The 21,438-nt window shown below is 43.7% G+C and overlaps 1 protein-coding gene across 5 annotated transcripts in view; it reads right to left on the reverse strand.

The window, feature by feature from the left end:
• Positions 1-7,395: 7,395 nt before the first annotated feature.
• Positions 7,396-21,438, reverse strand: part of KANK1 (KN motif and ankyrin repeat domains 1) — a 122,269-nt gene continuing 108,226 nt past the window's right edge. For all 5 annotated transcript variants that reach the window (XM_049796634.1, XM_049796633.1, XM_049796635.1 and 2 more), the window contains 7 exons: positions 20,303-20,515; positions 18,212-18,299; positions 15,238-15,457; positions 12,380-12,522; positions 11,636-11,836; positions 9,023-9,121; positions 7,396-8,374 (listed from right to left, as the gene is read on the reverse strand). In XM_049796634.1, the coding sequence (XP_049652591.1) occupies positions 8,312-8,374; positions 9,023-9,121; positions 11,636-11,836; positions 12,380-12,522; positions 15,238-15,457; positions 18,212-18,299; positions 20,303-20,515 (1,027 nt within the window). In that variant the 3' untranslated portion in view covers positions 7,396-8,311. The remainder of the gene's footprint in view (positions 8,375-9,022; positions 9,122-11,635; positions 11,837-12,379; positions 12,523-15,237; positions 15,458-18,211; positions 18,300-20,302; positions 20,516-21,438) is intronic.

The raw sequence follows: 21,438 nt of genomic DNA on the forward strand, positions 1-21,438 counted from the left end.
TGTCACTAATTCCAAAGGCAATGCTAGGGCACAGGCTACAGGATTTTTCCATCTCCTGACCCCTGATCTCAGGAGAATATCACTGGGTCTCCTTGTGAGCACAAAACTTAGGCAGAAAGCAGTGGGCTACTAATTCAATGTTAAGTTAGTTAGAGAAATAATTATCTAAGACCAAGACTTGCATATGTTGGCTCATACATGCAGGCCCTGACATGTCAGCATTTGAAAGGGAGTTATTAAAAGAGGAGGAAAATGATTGAAATAATACCAGAATACTGTAAGGAAAAAGGGGGGTGGGGGGGTGGGGGGGGACCCAAACCAAACCAAAACCCAACAAAACCCGGTAGCTAACTGCTCTGTCAGAGTCTGATTATTTTCCTCTGCCTGCTTGCAGCAGCGTTGTGTTTATCCTGCTCTGTAGCAGTCTCCCTGCTCCGCAGAGAAGTCACTGGGGAGGCCAGGGCAGCAGAGGGAGGACAGCCAGCATCCTGCTGGGGTGCAGCTGGGCTCTCCAGCAAATCAGCAGGACATGACGGGAAGTCACCAGATCATTTTGTTTACACAGCTTAAAGGAGGGATTTACAGTCTTGTCTGTAGCATGTTTTCAGAAAATGCCACACATACTTACCAATTTTCATATATCTGCATGTGTCTCCTTTGCCTCCAATTCTTGATCCAATTCTGACCAAATACAATTTATTGTATGAAGGCCAGAATGGACAATTATCTTGTGACACAACAGACAGAGATGGTGACAAGCTCATATTCATTTAAAAACTCACCCAGGCTTCCCAAGAACTAAACCCTATTTTTTGCAGAACTAACCTGAAGAACTTTCTCACCTTCAGCTGTATCTCTCTGCTTTACTGCCCCTTTGCAATCATCTGTACAGCTTATTATTTCAGCAGTCCCATACTGTGGGATGTTTTAAATTCCTTATTTACAGGATTTGTCTCTTAGCAAAACAAAAGCATCCTTTTAAACTTCATCCTTTTCAACTTCTTTGTTAACAGCTGTTTGTCAGGTTGATGGTGGCAGCCTTTGGAGCAGTTTCCCTTGGGACACACTGACCGTAAATGGTGTCAAGTTGCATTACATCTTCCAGGGTCAGGTGCCTCTCTGCTCCATCTGAATTGGATAAAAAAATGCATGGACCATTTTTTGCTCTCATCACACTGACAACTCCGGTCTAATTTTGCTCTCATTGCACTGCCAACTCTGGTTTAATTCAGTCTGGCAGGTTTTCTTTCAGCATTACAGATTTCTAGCTTTCTCTCGCTCCCACAAACTTACGTTCTTTTTCCTTAGTTGTTTCAGTTTGATTTTCCTAAACCAAATCTCATTTTATTATCATCCTGTGTTTCTAATCTCTCAATCTCTTTGTACAGCTGTTCTGCTCACACTCCTCCCAAATCAGCATTCACTACAGAATGCATTAACATGCTTCTTGCTCGTCCTGCTAAGCTAGTGATGCAGATTAAACCACCACAATAAGGGACCTCTGAGCAGGTATATGTGGTTGCACTGGAAAATTCTCATGATACATTTGCAAGAACGAGTGCATGGGGAGGAGGGAAGCCATTTCCTGGGCCAGCCCCTGCCTGCTCACACCTCCCCAGTGTCCCCAGTACCAAAGGGTTGTAACTGGCTGGCTCTGCCTCACTCACCACTGGCACTGGAGAAAAGTTGCTCTTCTGGCCCCAGAAAATGCCCCAGAGAAGGCAGGGTCAACACAGGATGACTGCCAGAGTCACCAGGTGGATTTTCATGCCTCAAAGGAAGGTGTGATACCATGGCCAGGAAGTAGAGAAGGATCTTTATTAATCTACCTCTTCACCATGGCATGCAAAAGAAATGGCTTGTCTTCATCTCAGTGAAGTTAAAGTGGCCGTGTGAGGAAGGGCAGTATTACTGGGGGAGCATGAGCTACCCTTTCAACTCTGTGGGTAGCCAAAGCTCTTAAGAACGCAGCAAAGGCTGTTTCTGCAACAGTGGCTAAACCCATTAAGTGAAAAGCTGAAGAAAAAAATTACCAGTATATCTCCTAGAAATACCTCTTTGCTACTTCCATTCAGATCAGCACACACAGATCATACAAAAGCGCATTCACTGCTTTGAAAATATGTTACCCCTTATATTATCTAAGTAATAATCCTGGAAATGGCTGTAGTGGTGTTTAGAGGACATGGAGACTGACGTCTGCTATTCATGGCTGAATGTATTTAATAATACTCTGCTTAAGAGTATAATGATGCCCTTATTTACAGGTCTCTACTGTAGAGGTCTTTGAAGGTCAGTTTTGTATAGCAAGAATTATTTAAAAGGCAATTTATCTTTGCTGGTGCTGGCAGTGTTGGCTAACCAAACAGAAAATGCACACATGTGGTTCCCAGTGAGAACTGGCCAAGGGGAAAGACTACCACTCAGCTAGTGGCACAGGGCAAAGGAACAGAGCACAGGTGGGTAGAATGATAGAGGGAAAAAAAAGGTCCATCAAGCTTTCTCCCATGCACTCTACCATGCCCTTTAAAGGCCCAGCCCAAGCGCTCCCAGCAGGTACCAACTGCCTGAAGGCTTCTGTTTTCCCTGATGATTTTCCCATTCCCGAGTTCTCTTTAGAGACCATGCATGGGGTGAGTGTGTGGAAACATGCTTATCTTTTTCTTTTAACAGGAAAAGCTGAAAGTCCATACCATTAAGGAAGCAGAACACTTAGAACTGAGCTTCTGAGGCACTGAATTCATTAATCACTGATTATAAAGAACTATCTGATATATTGACCAATGTATGTATATACTCATAAGGCAGTACTACTCATGTGCTTTGTTCCCATTGCCTAAAAACCTGGCAGGAAGTTGTTACAATTGTCTTGGGGGGGGGGGCGGGGGGGAGGGGGGAGTTATAGTATTTCCTGCATAGTATCTTATACAGAGGTTTCCAAATATTCCTGCAGGTAGCATGGAGTTCTGCAGCTCCTTACGAGCACTTTGCTGCCCAGTGATACTTGCTGAGAAGAGATGAGGTACTGATATGTTGGATGATGTCACACCAACCAAGTAGAAAGTGGAGCAACTAATGGAAAAAGACAGCAACCAGGTAGCTCAGCTCTAATCATGCACTTCTGTTTAGCATATGCATGCACAGAGACACAACAGCCAAAGTGAAGTGAAATGAGCAGGCATTTTTTTAATTGACTAGGCACTGCATTAGGCTGTGAGTAGTGAAGGCTAATGCTTTCGCAGTTCCCAACTGAAATATGAAACAAACCTTAATCTAGGTACCCCTTTCCTCTCATCTTATTGTGGTCATTTATAAGAGTGTTTAATGCAAAATCCTCCTTGCATGTTTTCCAGCATCACTCCTTGACCTTCTACCTCTGTCCGTTGTCCCACGTCAGGCTCTCGGAGGCAGGCCCAAGCATCCCCATGTGAACTGAATGTCTGAAAGTGTCTCTTTTTAGCAAGGAAATGCTTGTAATTAAGCTTTCAGTTGATGGACCTGGATGCAGGCACAGGAGCAGGAAGGGATGAAGTTTACAGACCTGCATGCAGACACAGAGCCCACTGAAGAGGGCTGCTCGCAGCTGAAGTAAGAGCATGAGTGCTGTTTCGGCCAGCTCTGCTGCTGCCTTTCAAAGGCAGGAGGATGTCTGTAGCCTTTGGGCCGCTTCCATCCCAGCAAACAGAGCCAGTCCTGTGCGTCAGGGATTGACGCCAAGGCTTGCACTATTCACACCAAGGCTGAACGGGACCCAGAGCAGCTAGACTTCTCAGCCAAAGGTATGAGACACCAGGAGAAACAGACATAAAAACTATTTCTAGAATGGAGTTATCCCAGCTGTATGAAGAAGATAAAACCTCTGAAAGTACCTCTTGCAAAAATGCCTTCTTCTTCAGTCATTGCATTTAGATTAAAATTGTGTTGGCTATTTCCACCATTTTAAAACTTGTTACCAGTAACCCTCGCCTCTTGTCTCAGAGTGATTGTAAGTGGCAGCTTCACTTAATGTATGACAGTATAACTGGAAAAAGACAGTGACGTGTTTTACAGTCTTGAAAAACTGCCAGAGCTTTTATATATTCACTGACAGCTGGAGTTCAAAGGTGATGACAATATCATGCTTGGATATACTGAGGGTCAGTCATCATCTCATCTGAACTGAAAAACAAATGCCAGGGAGAGTGTGTAGGGGGAGCTCAGTTCAGAGCTGGTATGCATGGTAAACCCCTTAATCCTAGCACCTGTGATAAATGCTATCCAGCATTAGCAGGCAGAATTAAACTTGGCTTGCAGAGGGCATAGGTGGATACAAATGCTTTTGGGAACCTCTTAACTATTTCCTGGGGAAGGGCCTGACTTCCACAGTGTGAACTGCCTCAGGTGTCAACCTCTTGGAGACAGGAGGGCCATCCAAGAGAACAAAATACTAAGGAAAGAAATTATTCTTTCTCCTTTTTTTTTTCTTCCCTTTTTCTTTTTTTAACTGCTCAATCCATTAAGTCTCCCCCAATAGGATTTTAGGCCAGAAATTACATTCACTGACTTTGGTAAAAGAGTCAGTTTATTCTGTACTTTTCACCCATATCCACAAACACATCCGAAGTTTTGGTTGCTTTTGGCAATCTTCCTTACATGGCATACCGCAATGGCTTACTTCACCATACAGCTAGAACTGGAGGCACTTTGCTTTACAAGGCATTTTAACCCAAGACAATGAGCTTTTGGGAAGAAACTGAACATTGCATAGAAATGCAGAGTCCACACCTTCATCTAACATTTTCTAAAGCTCTAGGAGGCCAATTCTGGGTCAACCCTTTTGCTTACCAGGAAAATGGCACCTAAATAAATCCAGGAACTCTTGAGTTGCATAACCTGACTCTTGCATGCTGTTGGAAGGGTCAGATTCCGCTCCAGGTTTCTGATAGTCAAGGCCATTAGAAAGCGATGCAATCACTTAGAAAATTTTAACCCCTAATGCGTTTGTTTCTAATACACTAATTCTCAGGGGAGGGGAGAAAAAGGAAGGAATGATTATTCTACATTCCTCTTCCTATGCTTATTTCCAGGTAAAAAAAAAAAATAAAAATATTAAGGTACAATTGGTGACTCTCCCCATGTGATTAGATGCCTAAACCACTGGACCAGTTTTTTTAAACCCTTCTATGATAATTGTGTGCCCAGGACTCCCATTGATTTGTGGAGGGAGACAGAGGGAACTGTGACAACCCAGAAAATAAAAGTCATGGCCATCTGCTCTGCAAAGCTAAATTCACAGGTGTTTCAAATTTTTTTTAGCCTCAGGCTATGGTATGTACAAATACACATGTACAAATGAAGCACAGTAGCAAGGTAGTAGTGCAGCAACAACGATCATTGTTTAAAAAACTATTTTGGGGGCAAAGCTCTATTGGACATATTACTAATTAAAACCTCCTACAGCAATACAGTGGCACTACTGAAGAGGATGTTATCAGACAGCTCAGCATATACTCTTTAACAAAGTCAGATTTTGGAGCATAACCTACAGGCTTTAAAACTGCTGTCATAGAATCATAGAATATCTCGAGCTGGATGGGACCCATAAGGATCATCACATACAAGTCCCTGCTCCTTGCAGGACTACTTAAAACCACTGTCATGAGATATAAGCCAGAGTTAAAAGTATGATTACTAACATCCTTAAGAAAGCACAACTAGACTGTTTTTGGTCAAACCACCGCTAAATAAAAACTGTGGTAAAGTGATAAAACTGTGAGTAGAAACCTGTCCCTGGTCCAAACTCTGTCCTGGCAATATGTGTCTCCACTAGACAAGAATTTAATCCATTAGATACAGGCAAGCATGTAGAAATACGTGAACTGGATTTTCTGTACAATTAGAACAAGTTCTGGAGAAAGATTAAAGCAGTCATCCTATTTCTCCACTTCATCAGCTTGATTTGTTTAACTCCAGCACTGTGTGTGTTTTAGACTCATAAAGACAAGAACAGATTATCTTGACTTTGATTTCCAGACAGGTGTTCAAACTGTGGCAAGAGGTGGCAGATCAACAGGTCTGAAAATGAAGCAAAAGCTACTCTTGCCATGCCCAAGGCAGGGAGATCCAACCTGCACTAATTCTGCTGAACAAGAAACCCACCCGGCTCCTAAGTGAATGAGGAATTTTTTGGGAAGCCTGCGCTGGTGTCATGCACTGTGTGTGACCAAGTCTCAGGTCATCTGTTGGATGCATGTGTGGGGCACAGCTCAGCTCCCTGCTACGCAAGACAGCCTGTGCCCCACCCTCTCTGAGCAGCGAGGGCAAAGTGAGGGTATTTTTTTCTGTTTAATTTTTTACAGCTCCTGCTGCTGTCTGCCATCAGTCTGGTGTCAGAGGGAAGACCTTATTTTCACAGTAATTTGGCAAGGTGGCGACGTACCTCTTTAAATAGCAGGCAGGACCCAGGTGAGACAGCATCCACACAAAATTAGATGCTAAGTGAAGAGTGAGAAGAGAAGTTGGCCAGAGAGGTGCAACGTAAAAACTGACTGACCTCAAGGTGTCTGTGGGGGGCTTGTTTGGGACTGCTGTGTTAAGACACACCCCCCCGCAACAGAAAGACTTCACCTGCCCTTTGCCAAGGGCACAATCCCAAGCACTGGCATACCAGCCTACCACTGGTATCACCACAGCACCTGCAAAGCTGGACCAAACCAGCTCTGACAGAGCTCACAGAAGTTTCGTGTAGCCCCAGCCACTGAGTCCACGTAGGCTGAGGATGGCTTCAGCGGGTCCCTATTTCAAAGGAACTATGTATGAAGAGCTGTTTGATAACGACTTACGGAGGGAAGGAGGAAGGGCACAGAAGAACAGAAGTATTTAGGTCCCTTGAAGGAAGGCACTGAGGTGTGTTTTTTCTGTCTCATCAGGTAGGTCTGAACTGACAAGGATACAGAGGCACTAGCTTAGGACTTGCTCCAATGCCATCTAAAAAGCATGCCCTTCACTAGGCTGCCAGGCTTGTTTGGAAGATAAAGCTCAAGGGCTTTTCTTTCAGTTGGTAACTACTTCACAGTTCAAGCAAATCGCTTGAACACCATCCTTCGGTGCCTCCCCATGATGTTTCCCATGGCCGAGAGATGCCACTTCTCTCCCAAACTGCAAAGGGTCCAACCTTCACAGCACATGCAAGACCAGCGAAGGCATATCATCTTGGGCAAAGCTTTTTACTCCACCAGTCAGCAGCAAAAAGCTAGTTTGGGCACTGAAGCTGTTCGCATCAGCAGCCCCCAAGGCTTGAACTATCCAGTCCTCCCTGTCCTGACTTACCAATCTACCCATTTTGCTGCTGCAGTTGTAATTTGCAGTATTTCTGGATGAAGACAAATCACATGTAAACCAGGAGAGGAGTAAAACAGCATAATGAAATTTTATTCTGAAAATATGGCAAGAGTCTAAGGCACTTCAAACATTTCAATACACATGACTAAAGTGAATGTGACAAGGTAATAGCATTCCATAAATATGCACCGAGAACTACACTCAATTCCACTCAAGGGGAATATTCAGCTGGTACCTCTAATTTTACTCTCCAATAAACATGTATGGAGCTTATAGACTGACACAGTTAATAAAAATATGGTAACAGGACATGTAATTCTTCATGTAGTTTTTAATTATTAAGGAATATAAAATGTTGAAAATACTGTGTGAGTTAATTTTATAGATACTAGTATCTTTCATATAAAAAGTTATACATTATCCCCAATTAGCAACAACTTATTTAGTGAACTTCAGACCTGACAAGAGGGTCTATCCCCAATACCTACCCACTCACCCACCAGCTCAAGATCCATGGAGCTGACTATATAAGCAACTGCAACTTCTGAATTTCAAAGTAATTAAAAACATCAAAATCATGTTGGAATGAAATTTATGAAAAGGTTACTGTGATAAAGTCTAGGCACAGTAAATACGTTTTAGAATGATTAAAACCAAGCCACCGGGACACCCCTGCATGGATAGCTTTAGAAGTCTTAGGCTGCACATAACATAAGAAAGGATAATAGCAAAGAAAAACAGGGTTTATGCCAGTGTATGGAAAGACGAGTAGGTGAGCAAAAGAACAGTTCTGGCTAAGGTTCTCAGCTGAGCACTACTTAACTATATGCTTGCTTCAAGTTTACAGTTTTCTATCTCTAGCACTAGATCTCTGCTTTCACTTTGCTGGTGAGTTCAGGCACAAGACAATTACATTCAGTATCTGTCTCAGTAAAACAGTAACATTTAGCAGCTTAAAGATGGCATAGAGATTTTTACAGATATTCATGCACTACTCAAACGTGGCTCTGTGGGTAGGACCAGGAGATGTTCTTCTGCTGAGCCTAGGAGTGCCCTAGAAAAGAGGGAGAACAATTAATCAAAGTGAAATTATTCCAGCCAGCTGAGTGAGAACACAGCACGCACAAGCACTTTGTTCAATCCCTTGCCTTTAAGTACACAAATTAATCTTTTTTTTTTTCTTTCTTCATTTTAGGAAGAACAGTGCTAGCTATCATACAGCCTACTAACTGAGAGTGCATGTTGTTTAGACAGTGAAAGGTTTAGCAGCAGCTTATCAGGAGAGCGAGCTGGGGCTCGGAGAGCAGGTAGGTAGTTGCCAGAACACCTAGGACAGCTGTAACTCCAGAAACAGCTGTATTTGGTGACCAGGTCAATAATTAGCATGATGATGATGCAACAGCGCCTCTGCACAATAGCTGCAGTCAGTGAACCCTGCCAGTGAGCTATCTGTACCCCCAGATAAAAGGGAAGAGAAGGACGAGGTATCCTGCAGTCAGGGTTCAGCCTTCTGCAGTCAACCTGTATTTAAAAATGTGTATTACACTTACCAGCATAAAAACTATCCTGTGAATAAACTTGGAATATCATGTGTTGTACTGCTGTACAGCTGCTGGGGAGTTAATTTATTTTTTTTATGTTTTACTATTATGCTCAGAGGCAGCAAGTTAAAACATAAACTGTAAGAAGGTTGTGTACTAACCGGTGACTGGGTTTTGGAAAAGTTGACATGGGCATAAAGGAGAACCGCTATGTCCTTATGTCCAGCTTCCAGGGCTATTGAAAGTGCCGTGCTGCCATCCTGAGAGAATAAAGGAAGAAACAAGAGAATTAGTGCTTGTCTGCATTAACAGATCTCTTAAAAGCCTCATCAGCCCACAGAGAAGGGAAGTTATGGAGGCACTACTGCTCAGACAGACAGTTGCGTTAATTTAGAGTCTTGTTTAATTTCTTTTATTATAATTAAGTGACAATAAGCCTTGCACTGCTGTTTTATGAGGCAGTCCAATTGTCAGAGGCCTCATAATTTCTCTCAACAAGGAGCCTCTATTATTGCTGAGGAAGAATGAGCACGCCATTATCACAACAACGTTACATGTAGTGCTGTGTAAGACCAGTGATTTCAGAAGATTGGGCTGCCTGAGAGAAACTAAAATGTCAGTGAGGAGTCAGAAAAAAGATAAGGGAGGGATAAATGCTAATCAAGTTATCATGATAATTGCTGTGTTACAATGATAATTGTTGTGTTATAGCTCCCATTAAGAGCAGTTGCATTCATAATTCCAAATGCTCCTTGATGGAAGTCTAACTATGAACAAATAGACTTTCCTGGTCAAATACTGTCACTTCAGTTTCTCGGAAGATATTATTGCTTTCAGAAACCATAGTTGCTGAGGCTGCTAGAAGCAAAGAGTGCTTTTGCTGAAAGGGTAATTTACTGACATGATCTTCTCCCTTTAGACCATGTTTGGTCCAGGAAGAAGTAGATGTCAGACAACCTGTCAAGTGAACCTCTGAGCTGTCAGAGGGGCACACCTGTATGAAGCCGCCACATCCCCAACTCTGCCTTCCTTGTTTCCTTCCTTTCCTGAAATTGGTGCACGACATAGCTACAACCCCCTGCTCTCCGATGGTGTTTAAATTACAAGGCAGGCAGCTACAACCTCAGCACAAATCTCACAGTGGCTTGCTGGTTCACTGCCTGGCTTTTGGCTCTTGTGCACAGAAGTTTCCACAATAATGCCAGTATTTGAAATGTCCTCTCACAGGGATTGCCTCTTACGTTGGCCCTCTGAATGGAGCACGTTTTCCAGCCACTGCCATAGCACTGGTATTAGAGAGGTCGGCACCAGTTTAAGGAAACTTTCCAGCATGGGGCACGAGGGACAGCATCCAAGTGGAAAGTCATCGTATAAGACTACAGGGAGCAATTACACATAAATCTAACTGTCCTGAGCAGACAGAGAGCTAGAAGAGCTGTCCACTACAGTGCAATATAATGCACTACAAATGCACAACAAATACTCCACAGTCAACACCAGGAAAAGACAAGTTCTTTAAGAGAGATGTTGAATCACTCTCAGAGTGGCACACATCAGTAGGATGAAGCCCAGCTTACTACTGATTATGCTGACTGGGAAAGCATCACTGTCACATTCAGTATAGCTAGGGGAATGCTAAAAATCTCATAATCTCACAGCATGGACAAACCTGTTATAAAATGAATAAGCAGCAGAGAAGCTGTGCTTGGAAAACAGTATCGAACTGCCTACAGGAATAGTTAAGTGTCATGTCCCCATGAAGAGTTTAATTATTGACTTGGTGATTAACAGTGGTAACAGCATCCAGGCTGCAATAACCTAGATTGCCCCCAGATGCGTTTATTACACTGAGGCCTCCTTCCATTTTCCCCTTAGGCCAGCTGTTACACACCGCTGGCACCATCAGTCAACTGAGCCAGCTCCTGCAGCAGGGGAGTGAATGAACAGAAATGATGTCTCCAGCTCTCTGCAACAGCTTCAAAAAATAACCACCCACCGCCCTCCCAACTCCCAAACCCAGGCTCAACTTCTGTGCTCAGTGGGTGAAAGCAATAGGAAGAATGGAAATGCACCCAAGAAGTGGTGGTGTTAAGGAGAACACAGTACTGGCAAGAAACCAGCTAAGCCATTAAGCTGGTTTCAAGCTTAAGAAGTCTACAGATCAAATTGTCCACTGACAGCGTAGGCTACAATGATCCTTGCAAACAAGAAATACACAGGTGTCTCACTTGGCACTGAAGTCACAGCCTGCATCTGTTTATTGTCAGGACAATGTAGCTTCATGACTGAGACCAAACCTGTACTCTCAAAAGTCATGGTATAGATACTGTGTGAAAATCCTGTGAAGAGAACCGTAGGGTTGATGTTTGCCATGGACACAGAAAAGCGACGCTCAAGGCCATTATGTCAGCAGATAAGGTCCTAACTGAAAACTGGAAGACTCATGGGAAAGGGGTAAGGACTGTGAGCAAGGAAGATGTTTTACCATGAGCTAGCAAATGTTTTTTCTGTTCAGGCCACTGCATACCTACAGCTAACCATAAAAATTGCTACTGGGTAGGTCTGTTAGAAAAGTAAAGATACTAGCCAAATAATCACAGCACTTGCTACCACTAAGCAGAGGATTCATACATTTGGTACTTTGGCACTGCGAGTCAGAGATTCATGCAAACAGATTTCAGCAGCTCTCCACTGCATCAAAAAAAACTGAATTAGGAAAATATTCCAGAGCGGAGAAGCTATCTGATGAAGCACTGTATGGAAAGGCAACTCACATTGTCCTCCAGGGTGCCATTACACCCAGGCTGAGCCAGCAGAAGTTTGACAATCTCTACATGTCCGTGTTCACTAGCACACATCAGAGCTGTAGAGCCCTCGTCATCCTGGATATTGACATCTGCACCACAGGCCAGTAAAGCTTTAACCATGTCTATCCGCCCATGACTCACAGCTAGCATCAGGGCAGTCTGACCAGCCTGCATGGAAAGAAGAGGAAAACCCAAGTTACTACACAGACAATCAGTGACAAAGCGTGCACACTTATTTTCTTGGCACTGTGCTGCTTCTGGGAGAAAAAAAGGAGATTGTTATTTTATACAGCACTCTCAAGGCTCTGCTTGCCATTATTTAAATACCTTTTATGCGTAACACATCCCACATTCACATAGCTATTTATTAAATTAATGGAAGATATTGGATCTATTTCCAGACACCTGGAGTTCCTTGGAAGGAGCTAAATGGTGCAGAATTTGCAAACGCCTCCCAAAATTCAGTAATGGTTCTTTCATATAATATTCAATCTTCATTTTTAGAAGAGATCCAGACCTCAGGCTCAACTGTTCTTCCACAGCTCCGTTTTGTATACAGCAGTCAAAAACATACACACAAACATCAAGGACTGCAGAGGGTGAAAGTGAAGAAGTGCAAAAGCTGAACCAATGGAGCAGGGATGGGAGTGTGGAAGGAAAGATAAAAAGACACGAGAGTGAGAACAATGTCTCATGAACCATTTGACTGACCTGGCTGGCTTTAGCATTCACGTCCCCACAGCTGAACAGTTCCTCCACTATCCTCATGTCCTTCTCCGCTTCCACAGCTGCAAGTGCAGCAAGCATGATGGGGGTATAGCCGGCCTTGTTCTGATGATTTACGTTACAGACATCTGCAAAGGGATGAGATAATTTCTTTGGAAAGCAGGAACCCAAAAAGCAGCAATTGTGCTAATGAACTGAATAAACTGTTAGTAGAGCAGCCTATAAAAAGAAAAGGCAGCAACTGCTCTCATAATGGAAGCAATTCAAGGGGAAGTGGAGAAGAAAAAAAATAAACAGGGGTGCTCTTGAGCCTAGGAAAGAAAAGGATTCTCTTCTACTATACATGCAACCTAAGAGAGAGCACAAAGCCATTTTATATGTCAACATTTAGGGCTTTCTTTGTGCATTTTTTTTTTCTTTTGTAAAAACAAGTGTGTGAAATTTGACATGACTGTCAGGGTCATGGGTCTGAACCCCAGGAACACCATCAGGAGAGTCTTTAAGCTCCTCTTCTGCAGGGATCCACACTGCAAAACAAAAATGAGCCAGCAACGTGGTCAGTGGGAAAGCTGCTTCTCCTCAGCACAAACATTTTCCTGTAACTGGTGTTATTTTAAAGACCTGCAAGTGTACTTGGACATGTTTTGGAGCTGCAGAAAAAAACTTTCAATTAAAGACTGTTTCAAGCTCTGTAGACTATTTGATTGTGAACAAAAGTACTCTGGGAACAAATACAGTCAAGTCCTCTGACTAGTGCCAGCAACTGACAAGAGTTCTTCTTTTTGTTCACATCTAACCTCCAGTCTGTCTCTGTTCCTAAAATTCTGCAGAAATCCAGGAGGGCTTATTAGTTTACAGGCAGCAGTGCTTTTAGTGTGCTCATTGTATTGGAAAGCAAGGACTCAGACTTACATAACAGTATCGCTAGACTTGGGGTTAAATTGCACGACAGATATGTTTAACAAGCAAAACTGTTTCAGGAAATTCTTCAGATTCATTGCCAAAGGCGTTTTTTTTTTTTTTTTTTTTTTTTAAGTGAAAAGAACATTGCAGAAGCAATACAAGTGCAAATGTAAGAAAATGCACATTTTTTCATGTTTGGTAACATCACCTGTGCTACCTTATAACCAGTAGCCCAACCTTACTTTCAGAAGTCACTTCTGGGAGGCCACTGAAGTCACAGAATACGACACTCTGCTACATGCATTACTTCACAGGTAATGAATAATTATGGGAAGTGATACTCTCCTACCCTACTTCAGCAGAGGTGTGTTTTCTGAGGTCACATTTCAGCTCCTTTTCTATATGGCTAATGAGCGGGGAGCTGTCTTCCTCTTTGTCCTCTTGGTAACGCTGCATGGTGATACAGAGGAGTGTCTTGTCTCATCTGCTCTTCCCACCAAACACAGACACAGAGTTCTTGGACCAAGAATCTGCCTGCGATATAGCCACACTGCAAAGTTGACTACAGTGACCATTTAGACACAGTCCAGAGGAAGACTGTCAAAACCTGAAGGAATTTGCCTATTCACAAATATTTTCCAAGTGCTGGCATGTGCAATGTGCTCTTGCATACCTGGCACTAGTCACGGTGTTGGATTTTACAGTCAAAACCTGCTGTGTCCATAGCAATACAGCAGCTGCTGTAAACTACAGGAGACCTGACTTCCAGCAACAGATGAGCGTGCTCATGCTACCCTGAGATACCCAGGGAAGCGGAGGGACGGCTTCCTCCCACCGTGGTGCTGCAGAGCCAGCCTGCTGCATTTCACTGTGCTCCTGACATTCCCTGCATTCCCCTGCCGTGACTCACTCTTCCCAACAGGCTGCCTTCAAACAGGACCAGAGATTTCAAAGCGCTTGCTTTCCTGCCGAGAAAGTGTCTGCAGGTGTGACAGATGTGCTGGGTTATCGAAGCTGAGATTTGTATCATTAATGTCCTTGTTTATCTGATGCTACCCTTCTGGATTTATAAATATTGCTAGACTTACACTCTAGCCATTTTGTTGGCCTAATTAAGCTTCACAACCAACTGTGACAGGTTTTATAACCAGCTTAGAGAAAGAAACTTCAGTCAGGGAGCAAAACTAGGCTTAAACAAATCACATTCTGCCTGGGATCAGCTCCAACGTGTGTCACCTTCTGCTGGCTGCCTTCTGGCTTAGCACATACGGGGAGCGGATGCTCTGGAGTCTCCTCTCTGCCACTACCCTCTCTGCATGTGTGTTGCAAGGGGATCGAGAGAAGGAAGCAACAACAAAAGCAACTAAATGAAGCATCATCACATTGCTCATGGATCGGGAAAATGCTCCTATATGGCAGAATGCCACGTTGCTCCAGTTTCTCAGAAGACCAGCATAGATGTATCAAGGTGGTGGCCAGAAAAAGCTTCTGTACTGCTGTAGTAAGACAAAGCTGGACTAGTTTGGGTGTTCAACATGGATGTTTATACCTCAATGCATCTTCCTCCAGCAGCACCTGACCTTTGGCTGAGCAGCAGCTGCGCTGCTTCCAGAGAAAACTGGTGGAGGCTGGTGCTGCTGAACTTGGACTACAGTCCAAGAGTCAGGGATCTACCTATCCGTCCCAAACACTGGTCAACTCTGTATATAGTTTACTTGGGTGTATTTTTAACTTTGTCAAGAAGTTACAAATCACCTCCATAGCTAGCACTAGAATGAAGGATTCTAGGCCACCCAAGTGAGCCACCATGTAACTGTTAACAGTTAAAACAGCAGCTGGAGGGAGCCCAAAATCGACCTCTGGTTCATGAAGAATTTCACCCATGAGGATTGCAAAAAACAAAAATAATTTTAAAAAAATATGCAAACAAGTCAACCTACTTGCATCCAGAAGAAGCTTTACAATTTCAAAGTTAGAATGTGAGACGCTGTAATGCAGAGCCGTGTTTCCATTTCCATCTGCCATATTGATGATATGTCTGAGGACAGCAGGAGAAATCTCTTCAAAAGCAGTTATGTAGTCTCCAACCATTTCAGGGACAGCTGACTTCTGACTTGAGACACGGAACCACTCATGCTGGATGGTATTTAAACAAAACCTCTGCCAAAACCAAGACAGAAAAATTTACATATGGGCAATCTATTTAAAGGATTTTCCATCCCACAAGTCAGTGATGCAGGAGGTCAAGCCTTTTTTAGTCAAATGTGGGAAGAAAGTATTCAGCTCACAAACAAGATGTACAGACCGAAATTTCCCCTCTGACTAGACAACTCTTTAAAACACCAATTGGCCACCTCCTCTCTGATTGCATACCTCCTCTCATTTCAAGTAATTTTCAGGTATGGTTCACCTCTGAGGGTACAGAATTTTAGGATGAGATTACTCCCAGAATTAATGGGTATCAAAGAGTGGTGAACAGAAAAAAGACTTGGAGTAACCATTTCCAAACATCATACTTAATGACATTTATAAATCACTGATGAACCAAGGCTAAGAGCAGTGGGAACGCACACTTCTTGGGGACTTAAAACAACAGCATGCTAAGACAACTAGGCCCAATCCCAAGGCATGAATTAGCAAATGCACAAAGTATAGGAGGACTGGCTGGACAGCAGTTCTGCAGGAGAAGAGCTGAACATTACAGAAGATGACAAGCTGAACCTGAGTCAACAACATCACACTGTAATGAAAAAGGCAAACACTGTTTTGGGGTGAATAAACAGATTTATAGCTTGCATGGCATGTGATGCGGTCCCTTCTCTCCACCTAGCACTGTGAAGGCAACAGCTAGACTACCTTGTCTAGTCTGATCACTGAATGACATGAAAGATTCGGTCAAAACAGTTTCAAAGGTGAGCTGCGAGCATTAGTAGCCAAGGAAATCTGACCTATAGGACAGACAGGAAGGACTGGAGATGCTCTGCTGAAAGCACAGCTAGAGAAAGGAACCCTGTAACATTTTCACAGCGCAAAAGGCTGCTGCAGTGAGAAAAGAATGAACCTGTTCTTCCCCTGCAGGATGGATGCCTGTAGGAGTAAGGGATTTTAGCTACAATGAGAAGATGCAGGCCCGACATTCAGGATGCTCTTTCCCATTGGTTCCCATAGGGACTGAGAGAGGAGGGGTAGGACCTCTCAGGCCAGGTAATTATCTGTTGGGAACAATGTAGGTGGAACAGATCTAGCTGTGAGCCAAGAAGGCTCCTGCAGTCACCGCTAGCTCTGACTCTCTGAGACAATTTCTCTAACCTGGAAGGATGACCATGTCCTTCTTCTCATAAACCCCCACCTGCAAGATGCCCAGTAAGTTCAAGGACAATTTTGCACAGAAGACATTCAGCATCCTTCTTTAGCCTCTAGGAAGCACACAGGGGACCTGCCTGTACTAATAGCTCTAGCAGGGGTCCATGTCTGGTAAAGGGAGAATAGTCTACACACATCAGTACTACATATATATCTGTACTACATATACATACATACCAAATGTTCTACATCAGTACTACTATAATAAAAACTTACAAGGTCCAACCATTTGAATTAAGAGACCACATGTATTGTGAACATACAGAGCTGAAACACAAAAGTGGTCACAAAGTGACATAATATAAATATTTATTTTTTTTTTTAATTTTAGGCACTACTGAGTGCAAAGTACCACTAAGAAATTATTTTTACCGTCACAGTATCACATGCGTTATGAAGTAAATAGTACACTTTTTTTATTCAAGTAATCCATCACATCCCAAAAGGAGCAGTCTGCAGCTCTTTCTCATGTAAACAGCAGCTACAAGAGCTGACTATGTTGGAAGAGGTTGGGACAATTTATACAGATCCCTAGCTGTACTGAAGTTTACCCTTTTTGGACAAGACTTCTTTATCAGCAGACAGACAGAGAACAAGAGCTGATTGGTCTGCAGTTTCCAGCTACAAAGCACCACTTGTGCTAGCAAACACTTTAAGCACAAGAAAGAGATACGTAAATTCAAATTACACTTCTAAGGCAGAGATTATCACCTGGTTATGCCATTTTTGGCACTGTCAACTCCGACTGGGCCTGAAGCATTTGTTGTTTGAATGACTAAACTACTCCTCAAGGACTGACCCAGGACTGAAATCTACTTGCCACAACTGTATTAAACAACTTTTCAGAACATTCCTGGACCGTGCATGTCAGAACTGAACACAGACAATATTATTGTCTGTGTCTTAAAGACAACATTATTGTCTTTAAGAAGCTGCAGATGGTCTACGGCAGAGGAGACTGGCACTGGACTGTTGCCTTTTACATCACTGCGCAACTGTAACAAATGTAAAATTCAGTTATAAATTTGCTTCCAGATTGCCCTCACAAAGTAGCATAGGCAATTCCTAGATGAGGCATATAGGCAATTCCTATACGAAACAAATACAACCTTATTTCTTGAGACTGAGTATTATACTAACAATGAATCCTCCACCTGCAGTTTCAGAACAGAATCCGAGCTTTTGTCATGGGAAGAAACAAGCTCCTCACCTCATGCAGTCTCTTAATATGAAGCCTGAGAGCTGGCCACAGCAGTGCTAAAGCGACACTTAGAAAAATAACATGGAAACGCATGGATGTGTTGAAACTGCACTTTCATGTTACTATTTTTATGTGTGCGCCTTGGGATCACAAAACCCCAGGACACAAAGCACAAGTACATTCCCTGGACAAAAGTCTCCTGACAGAAAAAACAGTTTGTGACTCTTCCAGGAAAGACGAAATCCTCTTCTGCCTAGCCACTGTGGTGTTGGTCTGGCAAAACCAGAAATTATCCCTCCCTGAAGATTTTCTGTTGCAGCTCGGAGAGAATTTTGCCCTGCACTGCTTACCACATCTTTGTTGGTCAATGCCTTGGGGTCATCAATGTTGTTTCTCAGCAGGTGACAGGCAGAAAGCATCTTTTCACTTAGTTCGTATCTGAGGGAGACAGCAGAATACATGGCATGTTTCAATTTTTCTCTTGATGTTTCAGTGTAGGAACATTTACCTTTTTGAAAGTCATGTGGGAATGAATGTTTCCAGGCAAGCCATCAGCTTCTGCAATTCAGAAGCTGCTCTGGCAGCTCTTCTCCGCAGGGACTCCCTCCACAGCGAGCAGAGATGTATGCGGGAGAAGCAGCGGGAACAGAGAGCAGGTGACACATCACTTCTGTGCTTTAGACTTGGCAACCCTTCTTGTGGAAATTCTCCCCTACTGCTGTATGACTGCAGAGCATGTATTACATACTCTGTGCTTTGATTACTTGCTTAACAAGAGGAAATGCCGATAGTTTTGACGGAAACAGAATTAACCAGTGGGAAAGGGCACAGGCAGTGCCTTCCTGCCAGCTCCAATTCACTGGAACTAGCCTTTCTTATCCCATCCGCTCTGGAAATTTACTGTCTTTCTCCGGTCCCCCTTCATGTTTTCACTTCTGCCCCCTTTCCATCACAAATTTCAAAACTCATGGAACAGCTGAAAATAAGAAGGCTCATGCCCATGCCACACGGCACACCAGGCTGTGGCCAAGCACCACTGCCTACAACCTACCACAGAAGATAATGGCAATTTTCCAGGAAAATTCTCCCAAAAAGCAGAGAGGCTAACACACTCATGTGTTTAAGGCAGGCATTTTAGCCTGCCAGGGTTACGAGCCAGCTGCTGGTGCTTCCAGAGCAATGAAATGCTCTACCATCGCATGGACCATGCTCGGTCCCATGGGGCCACGCGCCCTACCTCTTCTCCTCAAAGGGCACTGCCAGGGCAGCCAGCTTGCAAACAACACGCTCCTCAAGTACACGTGGCTCTCTAAGCTGTCCTGCTGCTCCTCTTCACAATCACCCCTTGCGAGGGTAAATATAAATTAGAGAGCTCCTTTGAGAAATTGCCCATCTTTTTATGCCACTTGTAAAATAACAGGCCATCTTACAGTACTGTATAAATAAAGCTCAGGGCACTTCAAAAACTCACAGCTCCAAGGCCTCTGAATAGCTGTTCAATTATGAATTTCTGCATCTCTTTTATTTAGCAGTTGATACTTACAGATACGTTTGGTGCTAGGCTCTACCTCCATGAAACACGGCGTATTAATTTTGTCTTACCTCTTTTACTGTTATTATTCCACTTACATAATTTTCCAATCTAGCACACTTGTAAACATCTGGCAGACTCAGTATCTATAAAATATCCCTTCACTGTCTATGTTTATACTTCCTTTTACCCATTCACTAATCAAGAATCAGTAAAACCTCACCACACTACTGCTTTCCATGTGCCAACCCCCGCCCCAAAACCTTGCCTGTCAAATGCTACCTTACACAGCTATTTGAAAAGTTAACTTAGACATGAAATGCTGAATGAGTGCATGACGGTGGCTTTGAAGCATATTGTAGTATACGATCTCATATGAAGTATATGATCTCAGGGTTGGACGGCCTCCTCACTGCTGTAGCTCATCGTCTTACCGAGCAGTACCCGCCACGGCTGAGATGCTGTGGAAGGTGCAAGTGCACGATGTGCTCCCAGCAGGCTGCTGACTGGTGTGCGGGGTTCAAGACTCATTTGCTTGCTTACTTACTGTTTGACAGACCAGGTTGTTAACAAGGCACTGCCTGCTCCTAAATGAGTGCCGTTTGTAACCTGGGAGAGTCTCTGCCTGGGGGAAGCCACCTGGGTCTCCCTATAAATGGACCATTTAAGGTTGCTGCGGTCAGCTGCCGGAAAGAACACCCTCTGACACCTTCTCCCCACTCACACGTGGTCGTTTTGTGACGAAATCGCCCCCGATTAGCCCCTTGAGGAGGAGGGAAGCAGGCAGCAGTCGAGCAGCTGTGGGGGGTAGCCCTTCTTCCACCAGCGTGGGCACGGCCCGTGGCTTGCCCCACGCAACGAGGCGGCAGTAATCCCCTCGAAGGCATTTGGGAGAGGGCAAGCCACCTACCTCTCTCTGATTTCCACCTCCTCGGCCTCACACTCTGGAGGGGTGCTGTCCTTCTCTGCCCCCATGGCGCAGACCTCCGGAGCAGCACGGGGTGCGGGCTGCCCCTCCTCTGTGTGCCGGCCGTGGGGGTACTCGTGGCCCTCGCACTCCTCCTCCGAATCTGAGGAGGAGCTCTCCTCGGAGCTGGAGTCATCGCTGGATGTTGTTTCGTACCTGGGGGGGGGGGTAGAACAGGCAGGGGCAGGGGTGCTTGCTCAGTGCCATTCAGCAGCGGTCAGTGCTTGCGCCGGTGCAAGTTGAAAAACGTCTTGCAAAGGGTTAGTCCTCCTGTTTTCTACTCAGAAACCTTTTCTACTCACTGCACTCAGTGTCACTGCCAATGGACACTGTAATTATTACGGGCACAGCGTGTAATGGAAGAAGAACCCTTTTTAAACAGAAGTCTTAATGCTCTTGTCAGACCTTGCCTTAGCCACAAAATGAAATTCGTTCAGAGTAAATTGTGTTGTTGCCTTGCTAGGCAGATATAAGCAGGGAAGCTAACAAAGCTATCTAAAGAAAACAGCCATGATTTTAACATTTTTTCCTCTGACAGTCAAAACCATTTTGGTATTTTAGGTGAAATATAAGTGATTTGGACCATTTTAATGCTGATTCTAACGAACTTTCTTATTCCACCAACCTCAGCAGCTGATGAATTAATGTACTAAGCCTATTCTTCTACTGTACAACAGTGATTTATGAGTGGTAACATTCCCCCACTGTAAGTAATAACACTTTTAGTCAATATCGATGAAATGAAGTAATTGCCATATTTAGGCTATATATACTGCACAAGGCATTTGTACTAAAACAAAACTAATCTGAGGAAAGGGCTAGAAAAGCTATATAAAAACAATTTGGTGAAACCGTTTTAAAGTTGTTTGCAACGTTCTGCAAGGGTAAGTAATATTTTAAAAGATTATTTTCCATACTGTTTTCTGTATTTGTGTAGAAAAGTTTGTTATTTATCTAGTGCAAAGCCAGAAAAGTTAACTCTTAGGCAATGCCATCTCTTGCTGTATGGTTCAACAGCACAATGCTGTGCTTGTCAGCTGCCAAAGACATATTAAAGCTTTCCTTACTAAAATATTGCC

The sequence above is a fragment of the Accipiter gentilis genome, chromosome Z, assembly GCF_929443795.1.
Source record: "Accipiter gentilis chromosome Z, bAccGen1.1, whole genome shotgun sequence".
Lineage (NCBI taxonomy): Eukaryota > Metazoa > Chordata > Aves > Accipitriformes > Accipitridae > Astur > Astur gentilis.